The sequence below is a fragment of the Plectropomus leopardus genome, chromosome 3 (assembly GCF_026936395.1).
Source record: "Plectropomus leopardus strain MGB_pleo_1.0 chromosome 3, ASM2693639v1, whole genome shotgun sequence".
Lineage (NCBI taxonomy): Eukaryota > Metazoa > Chordata > Actinopteri > Perciformes > Serranidae > Plectropomus > Plectropomus leopardus.
The window spans coordinates 8,897,701-8,907,320 of record NC_142178.1 but is presented as its reverse complement, the minus strand read 5'-3'; the positions used below and the strand labels follow the sequence as shown (position 1 = coordinate 8,907,320).

Sequence of the window (9,620 nt, the reverse complement as noted above, 5' to 3'; positions counted from 1 at the left end):
TATATACATAGGCTATTCCGAATACTTATTGGTTATTTATACAATACGCAATTGATCTGCACTTATATGTATGGCATTTTAATACAAAAACATGTATATTTATTTCCTAAGAATCTGATAGTAACTTGTAACGTCACCAAACCGACCAGCGCGCGAGGCTGACTGCAGCACTTCCTCGAGGCGGGTTGACCAGAGCGCGCTCTGCGGCGACGCGCACGGAAGGGAAGTGGAAAGGCGGAAGAAAGGACGTTGAATAAACTTGCCAACTTCTAGCTGACTGGCTAGAAATACATTTAGATACAATGTTACAGAAGAACTGGTTACTTATTTCCACACAGATTTAGATAGCTAACCCACCGGCCCGTCTACACCAGTCACCGCTCGCTCTACTCGCCGCACGACACGAGCACGGGACTCCAGCAGTTTTCAAACAGACGGTGCACTTGCTCAGCCGACCTGAAGCCAACCACCGCCACAAAGTTACATTTAGCTGCTGTCAGAGTGCTGGGACAACCACTCATTTCTGCCAGCGTGACACACAACCAGCTCGCGTGTTTTTTCTCCTCGTGGGAAAAGTTGTCCGCGGTTGGTGGTGGTTGAGGAGCCGCCGAGGCCTGCGGTTCAGGAGGCTGCATGTGTGAAGACTGTTGCTGGCGAGGAGTGACTCACACAGCGTTAGCTAAACACACAGAAACATGTCGGCCCAGGCGCAGATGCGAGCGATGCTGGACCAGCTCATGGGGACGGGGAGAGACGGTGAGAGGCTGAGATCTGTGTCTGATCCGATCAGGAGTTTGTGTTGTTGCTAGCATTAGCCGGGAAGCTAACCTATATGCCAGACTGGCAGTGAGGCATGCTTTGCAGATCAAGCTAGCTAACATGAGGATAGCCAGCCGGCTAGCTACCTGTTGTGTTTGAGTGAACATGGCAAGTCAAGTCGCTTCGAACATCCTCCGTAACAAACATTAGAAATGTTAGCTCTGTACTTAGCCATGCTGGGTGTGCTCTTCTCTTCGTGGCTTCCTTTCTCGCCAGCAGAATCTGTCATTGATCAGACTGTATCCTGGTAGCTAACTTTTTGTATTAACTGGTAAGGTATCAAATGTGTGACTTATTCATTACGCCTCAGTGAGTTAGTGAGCATCTTGCTGTGTTTAAGTCGTGGACTGTCGGACAAGTCAACATGTTTTTCTGCTCTTGTGGTTTTCTTTTTTAAGGAGATACCATGCGGCAGAGAATAAAATTCACAGATGAGAGAGTCTGCAAAAGCCACCTCCTGGATTCATGTCCTCATGACATTTTGTCTGGCACCGTGAGTATCACATCTATAAACAGAGAGCATTACTATGTCATGAAACAGCATTATTATGTTATGACACAGCATTACTACATCATGACTCTGCAGTCATAAAGTATTAGTACAGCTGCTGTCATTGGTCTACTCAAGTACATTGAACTTAAAATCACACAGTCCCTTTATGCACTTATGGGGTGCACAATTATATTATTTGAGCATTTGACCCCAATTCAAACGATACCTTTTAGTGATCGACAGAATATTGACCTGGAAGATCATCAGAGCCGATAAAACTAACAAATAGAAAAGTGTGGATAGTACACTCAACCAACACCAGGGAAGGCAGTTTGCAGTACATGCAAATGAAGTGTAAGCATGGGAGGAACTTTAACATTGTGAAACCTCAGGGAGCTATTTTTATCTGTTCATTTTTTATTTAAATTTTCACTTAAATTTCGAAAAAAAAAAAATGACAGAACTTGTGGAATGTGATGTTGAAAGTTTAAGGCATTTAAACAGAGTTTTGTGTTGGAGTTTCTGTCTCATTAAGTACTAATAATTAGTATTGGCCCCGAAATAAAAACCCAATATCAGTCAAGCCCTATTAAATTTGATGTTAATAAGCCTCAAAAGTAAAAGAAAAAAAAGGGGGGGAGACAACTGCAGTTCAGGCCTGACCTATGAATAGTACCATATGTCCGCTGTGGTTTAGGTCAAAGATCACAGCCAGATTTTGCCTGTAAACAATTGAATGTAACTTTTAACAGCTGCAGTTCCAACTCCATTAATCTAATGTAAATACAAACACCCTCGAATGAAAGCAGAGCTGGCAATTTTACCTCAAAATCACTAGTTCATTTCAAATATGCTGGAGTTAAAAACAGACACAAAAAATGTGCTTGTGTCTCAAGACTGCAGTGTACATCACCATGTAGTATTGATGCAGTTCAGAAATATATGCTTCGTTCTAACGGAGCTAGTGTTTATGACGTGGAAAGTTGTGTACATGGGGTTGTGAACTCGGAGCACTCAGGAAATTTCTGAGGACGTTAATACCACATCAGGGTTCATATGGTCGCTTCTCATGAACACGGTAAACACGACCCCATTTGAACGCAGCAACAGTCAGCTCAAAAATCTGGCCCTGCAGCACCGTGATTCAAAGGCTGTCACTTTTACAGGTACTAAGGTGATGGCATTTAAAATTTGGAAATTACTGGCAAGACAAATCTCAAGATGAGTGAAATGATAAAGCATATGAACACAGTGCATGGATGTCTCTCTGATCTCTGCAGAGAATGGATCTGGGAGAGTGCATGAAAGTCCATGACTTGGCCCTCAGAGCAGACTACGAGATCGCCTCTAAGGAACAGGAGTACTTCTTCGAACTTGATGTGAGTAGTATACGCACACACACAGCCCAACACCCCTTCCTTGTACTGAGTAACACAAATCTAAAGTGAGCACAGGTCAACTGCCAAAATGAGTTTTGAAAAAACATACACTAGAATCACTGGTCATTGATGTGTTTTTTTTTTTTTTTTCGAGTCGTCATTGTCACGCCTAAATCACTGGGACCTCTGTGAGTCTTTTAGTAATGATACAACCCTTGCTGTCTATAACATCTGATAAAATATTCTGACGTTGGTATGTGAACAGATCACTACCAAGCACCACCTGTAACGTTGCTGTTCAGAAACATCGCAGCTTGTTGGACTATTGGACACAAACAAGCACAGATTCTTGTTGAACTAGTTTGTCACATGAACATTGTGATTTTACTGTTTATCTCATGATCATCACAGTGCAGGATGAAATGATTGTCACTTTGTGACTTGTGTGGTAAAATCTTGTCACATGCTGTTGTAGCCCATCATGCTCTGTTTTAAAACTCACAGATTTATAACATGGATCATATTTTATCTTCTCACCCATCCTCATAGCAACGTCAATACAGCAGCTTTTTTGTTTTCCTGAGCTCACAGTTCTGTTTTTCAGTTTCAACACCTGCTAATCCCAGTAGTATGTATCTTTACTTAAACTACACTTGCTCATCTTGTCTATTGCCTTTTAATATTTTTGATCCAGCATCCGAAGTCTTACAAATTGGTTGCCAATATTATCCAATTGACTGATGAGGCTGCTTTGTGTCAAACCAAGGAGAGTAAGTTTGATGAATTTTAAATTAATTCAGACTGTGTAAAAGTGTCAGTCAATGACCATCTTGAAGAAAGTAGTTTGGCTGTCACCTCCTACGCTGTTTACGTGATGATCTAATGACTGCATAAAATTAACAGCTCAGTTTTGAATGACTTTTGCTCAGTAAATTCACAGGACTGTTCTCCAGAGCAGCAGGTCAAAGCTGTCTCACAGTGACGTCTCCATGGTTCCTGCCTCAAAACTGACTGTGGGAGGGGATTTAATGTTAATAAGCAGGTCAAGTCAGACTGCTCTCTGTTATGGAGTTTATCTTTGCCCAAATCAAAAGTCTAAAGATAACAGTATGCTGCACAGATTGCAGAACTGTCGTGACAAACGAATAGTATTTGGCTTTGGTATGGAAATTGATTTGGTTAGATTAGGGATTTAACTTGTTAGTCTTTGCTGATAAAAGTGCTTCTGTTGAATTGTGACCGACACTATGAGTAGTTGGAAGTCAAATTTTAAGGATGATTGAGGGCAGGATGGGAGGACATGATGTGTCTGAGGAGGATTGGTGTGAGCTCAGCAGATGAACCTTGTTGGCACACAGTTAATAGCAGGCAGAGACCAAGCGTACATATACACATAAAGAATTCTATTTAGGACTGATCACATTTGTTTAATAAAGTTTTGTACAGCAAAGAAAAACATTTTAACAAATCAAAACAGGTTAAACATCTCTCTAGATTAGAATAGCCTTTATTGTATCCTTCAGGAGAAATTTGTCTTGGACATATGAGAGACACGGGCAACACAGCCACATACATGTACAGTGTTTAGTACATATTTAAAGCACCCAAAAACCCATTTATCTTAACAACATCTGTGTTCTCTGGCAGGCTGCTGAACACCTTCAGTCTTTCATCGCTGACTGCGACCGCAGGACTGAGCTGGCCAAGAAGAGACTAGCAGAGACGCAGGATGAGATCAGCGCTGAAGTGGCCGCAAAGGTGACAAACTCACTGTGGACACTGTTAGTGCGATTATCATCAGGTCTTTATGAATGCTGTGCACCTTTAAAACGGGGTGTAATTCATCTTTTCCACTCCACCTGGTTATCGTGAATCTGTGCAAAGTAACTTTTTTTTTCTACAGCTTGGAGCTTATTTTTTGTCTCTTTTTTCTCCTGCCATTAAAATAAGGCTGAACGTGTCCATGAGCTGAACGAAGAGATCGGGAAGATGCTGGCTCGGGCGGAGCAACTTGGGGGTGAGGGGAATGTAGATGAGGCCCAGCAACTACTAGAAATGGTGGAGAAGACTCGGGGCTTAAAGAAAGAAGCAGAGGTTAGAAAGTTAATAATTCCTTTGCTGTGAGTGATTCATTGTTTTTGAATAGATAGATATTTTTACTTACACGCCACCAACAAGACTGGAGACATTAGTTTCATTCTGTGAAAATTTTATGATTTGTGTCAACAGTGACTCATCATTTTTTTTTCACTTGAGTGTAAGTAAAAGCAGTTAAAATATAATCTCTTATCAAAGTGGATAATGTCAGAAATCATCATTTTTATTTAACAAGGCGTGTCTTGGATTTTAATAGGCGTTGTATTTCCTTACAAAACGTACACTCTAGTCCAGTCTCTTTTTTTTTTCTGTGAATTTGCTTCACAATTATATAACTTTTGTTGTTGCAGGATGTGTACAGAAACTCAATGCCAGCCTCCAGCTTTCAACAACAAAAACTACGGGTGTGCGAGGTGTGCTCTGCCTACTTGGGTCTTCACGACAACGACCGTCGTCTAGCTGACCACTTTGGGGGCAAACTGCACCTCGGCTTCATTGAAATCCGCGAGAAGCTTGAAAAGCTTAGGGTAAGTTGCGCACTGAAAATGTAGAGAACTGCTTTAAATGCCATGTTTGTTGTTCAAAAAGGCATTTCGTCTTTTGCATTATTTGTATTTTACTGAATGTAGAACAGTATCAGCTGCAAGTGTTTTTCCGTTGAGCGCTGTTTTTGTTTAATGCAGAAAGCAGTTATAGAGAAGCAAGAAAGAATGCGAATGAGAAGACGAGAGGAACGTGAAAGAGAAGACGAAAGAGAGCGACAGTGGGAGTTGGAGCGGGAGCGAGAAAGGGAGCGGGAACGAGAACGGGAAAGAGAGCGAGAATGGGAGAGAGAACGAGAAAGGGAGAGGGAGCGTAGGAGGTAAGAAACGGTCCGACTCCAATCATTACTGCTTACAGAGAAACATTTCAGTGTCGTCTGCAAACTGTCTGATTTTGTGCTCCTGTCGTAGGTCGAGATCCAGAAGTGGAGAACGATATGCGAGGTATGTCTGCTTTGACCAGAATCTCTTTGTCAGACGTGCGATTGATATAATAATTTCACCAAATATACCAATTCACGCCGCAACATACTGCTTTAAACTTGTGCACCGATTAAAAACTTTAGACATTAAACATTTGTGAAAACTCAACACAAGACTGACAAGTAGCTAGTTGTGTGTCATGATGTAATTTTATTAAGAATATAGTTTTATATGAAGAACTATTAGCATTAAAAACATCAACACAAGGTTTGTTTAGAAAGCCAGCTGTGATACAGCAGTGTTGATATTGAAAAAGATATTTGCTTTTGTACCAAAACTTGGTATCACAAAAAAGTAAGCAGGAAACAGTTTAGAGGCTGACATGGATCTACTATAATGCAATGGCACATGTGAAGTAGTTTGAGTAACAGCTGTCAGTATTAATTAAGAATGTACTGCAGCTTCTTGTAAGAGCAGTCAAGATCAGGACAGCAGTGCGATTATACCACTTTTTATTGCCACACGGACGTTTCAGGCCAGAGGCCCCTCTTCAGCATGTATGTTCGGCAATATCACAAAGACAGCCCACAGGTGGGGTTAATTATAAGTTAATTATAAGAAAACACCTACAGTGCATCCCAGCAGGGGGCGCCAACAGTGTTCAGACACAGAATCACAGTAATAAATAAATAAATAAAATAATAATAGCAACAAAAACAGTAACCATAATAATAATGGCATAATAATGATAATAAAAAAATAAACAAATTTTAAAAATTGTGTAAATAATTTTTTTAAAAAAACTGGTTTTTACTAACTTCTTTGCAGAGCCATACAGTGATCTAAAATTAATGTACCCCATCTGGTCAATCAAAACTGAGTGATTTCTGTGGAAATAGTGTCACCAGGGTTTCTGTTACATAGATGGTTTCAGTGGTGGAGCTGAAAGAAATGAGCTTCTGGATTATCTTGCTTGAAGTGAAGACACCACCACCTCCAGCTAATCACAGAAAATAGAATATTAAATAAAACGGTTGTGCTGTGTGGCATAGCAGGACTAGCTGTTGTGCAGGCTGTTATCTACCAGCTACACTGAGTATGAGACAGAATGTATGAGGATGTTTCAGTGTAAAGCCTTTATCTGATAATCAGTCGCTTATAGCAGTGCAGCTTACCTGTTTTTTTTATTTTAATTATTTTTCTAGGGACGGAGGCACTTCATCCTCCCACCGTTCAAGACGTCACCGCGCTTCTCGTTCCAGAGAAGAAGGCGGCGATCGGGATCGGGAGAGAGAGAGGAAACATCGACACAAGGACAGGCATCGCTCACGCTCCCACTCTCACAGGCGCAAAAGAAAGAGGTGTGGCTTTAATCCATCACTGAGAGTCCAACTCCTTAATTAGCATTAAACTCAACTTCATACAGTTCTCATAATGTAACAGTGACCAGTGCAGCAGCTGCCATGTTGAGAAAACATGAACTGAGGGAAAGCAGGCAAAGTCAATAGATGGTGATAAAGTCGATCATAAAATCTCCACAACATCATTCTGTTTTGCATTTTTATGTGCTGCACATTAATTCTGAAATACTTTGAGCTATAACTCTCGCTTTAAAAGTGCTCAGTAGATAAAATGTATCGTTATCATTATTTCTGTCTCTACTTTAAGCAGTGTCATAACAAATTGTGATAGTATTTTTTAACCATTTTGGCCATTTGTTAGAGTGAAACAGTCAGTCTTATGAAAGATTACTAAATAACTGTGAAAATAATCATGTTCAGCTCTAGATTAATTTAGAAATGAATCAAGATTTAATTACTACTGCAGCTTTATCACAGTAGTCACAACTACCATTCAAGATTCAGAAACATAATTTTAGATTTTTTTTAGAAAATAGTTGTATAAGGACATCGCCATGAACTCCTTATTTTTGTTGTGCTGAAAAAGCCATCCAGTTTTTAGGCTATGAAATTGAGTTTTCACTGTTTACACTCTTTCATGTGAACAATATAAGTCCCCAATCTAGTATTTAAAAATTATTTTTTGCGATGATAATCAATCTGTGGCTGATTGTTTTTCCCCAGGTCCTCCAGAGACAGATCATCTCACACCCGCGACAGAGAACCCTCGCCATCCCAGGAGAGGTGTAGAGAGGGCGCAGCAGGAGAGGGGTGGCGTGAGGACAGAGCGGAGTGCGGAGAGTGGGAGGACAGGGAGAGGTCCCCCTCCTCGAACACAGCCAGGGGCAGGGAACGGGAGAGATCCCTGTCGCTGGAGCGGGACAGACGCTCCAGCTCCGAGGAGCGAGAGTCCGGCGAGATATGAACAGGAGTGGACACCTCCAAAGTCTTTGATTTGGATATATTCATTAGTCGAAGGAGCATGGAGAGCTGAGAGTGTGTCGGTGGGAATGTGTGTGTGTGTGTGTGTCGGCTTTGTATGTGTGTTCATGTTTAAAGAGGGACATGTACATTAGCAGGGGGTGAATGGTGGGAAGGTAAGATGGGGATGAGGGAACAACCTCTGTGGTGGCGGTAAAGGAAAACATGCAAAATCAACTTTAATAAGACTGAATTGAGACGCTAGCGTGACCTGGAAGCAGTACAGTCATTTTTTATTAATGCCATCTTGTTGATCTCATGTACAGTTCTTTTAGAAGTGATGAGCGAGCAAGGAGACAGCTGCCCTACTTTGTCTGTTTTTTATTTTACTCACATGAAGTGCTGTTATTTTTTTTATCATTAGTTGGACCTTTAATGTCGATGCAGTTCTTCTCGTTCCATTAGGAATCAATCGGTTTCAGTTGCTGCGGATTCATTTACACCGGTTGGGCTCACTGGTGTGGCATCCCTCACAGTAATGTTTGAAATGAGCTGTGAATGACTGAAGGCACTTCTAATGTTTTATTTGCTGCCTTTAAGCCATAACAATCTGATCTGGGAAATCCGATTCGCATCCCCGAGCCTGCCTTTGATTCAGGATGCAGTGATGAAGTTACACTTTGAAAGTACACTCACTCGCCCCCCCGAAAGAAGTCATCCAAATATCTCCACTCAGCTCCTGACATGCCATACAGACCACGTGCATATTTACATACTGATTCGTAAAGGCCCAGGGACTTTTTTGTCCTGTTTGCTGTGATTCAACCTGGATGTACTGCGGGAATGTACTTTGCTGTGCCACCATTAAGTGAATAAAATTTTCTGCTTCTATTCAAACACCATGCTTCATACATATTTCTCTTTAACGTCACCTCCTGTTTATGCAATTTGGACAAATACAGTGTGTGACAACTAAAGTAATGAGGTTAAAGAGCTTGTGTTAACCCTCCTTTTGCTTTACTGATGTCCATACAAAAACTTTTTTACAAAGAAAACCAAAAAAAAGGTTTTGTTTGTCTTTTTTTTTGGTCCTATTATTAATCACAAGTATAAAAACGTGTTTAAATTAGTTTTGGTTTGTTGCATGTTTAGGTTTATAAAAATTCATCCCACTAAGACCAGAAAATTAATTTTATTGTATGGTAATAGTATGGGATGATTTGTGCATCTAACTGTGAAGTGGTGGAAATAGTATTAATCTTTTCTTAAATAAAAGTAGCAACACCACAGGATAGAAATCCTTGTACAAGTAAAAATCCTGCATTTTTTACTGTCTTAAAAGTTCAAGCTGGAGGTCACTGGAGCCCCACAGATACGATATAATCATGATACCTGGGTCATGATGCTATATTATTGCGATTATTACCCGTTTTCTGACATGCTGAGTATTGCAGTAACAAATGCTGTGATTTATTACCTCTTTTCAACTGCAAATTGAAGTGAAAGTTGTTCATCTCACTTCAGTCACTGTAATTGCAGCAACTTG

At 40.7% G+C, this 9,620-nt stretch overlaps 1 protein-coding gene across 1 annotated transcript; it reads left to right on the top strand.

Annotated features, from left to right (window-relative positions):
- Positions 1 to 179: 179 nt before the first annotated feature.
- LOC121942500 (putative RNA-binding protein Luc7-like 1) lies at positions 180 to 8,971 on the top strand. Its single transcript, XM_042485719.2, has 10 exons — positions 180 to 756; positions 1,218 to 1,312; positions 2,593 to 2,691; positions 4,339 to 4,449; positions 4,642 to 4,785; positions 5,139 to 5,315; positions 5,472 to 5,650; positions 5,742 to 5,774; positions 6,959 to 7,114; positions 7,838 to 8,971. The coding sequence occupies exons 1-10, from the start codon at positions 696 to 698 to the stop codon at positions 8,076 to 8,078; spliced, it is 1,296 nt and encodes a 431-aa protein (XP_042341653.1). The 5' UTR covers positions 180 to 695; the 3' UTR covers positions 8,079 to 8,971.
- Positions 8,972 to 9,620: the final 649 nt, after the last annotated feature.

Bases quoted from the DNA above. Each gene is read 5' to 3' on its own strand.
- LOC121942500 (XM_042485719.2), top strand. From the start codon at position 696: ATGTCGGCCCAGGCGCAGATGCGAGCGATGCTGGACCAGCTCATGGGG. The intron at 4,450-4,641 runs GTGACAAACTCA...CATTAAAATAAG, and splicing joins GCGCTGAAGTGGCCGCAAAG to GCTGAACGTGTCCATGAGCT. The intron at 7,115-7,837 runs GTGTGGCTTTAA...GTTTTTCCCCAG, and splicing joins CACAGGCGCAAAAGAAAGAG to GTCCTCCAGAGACAGATCAT.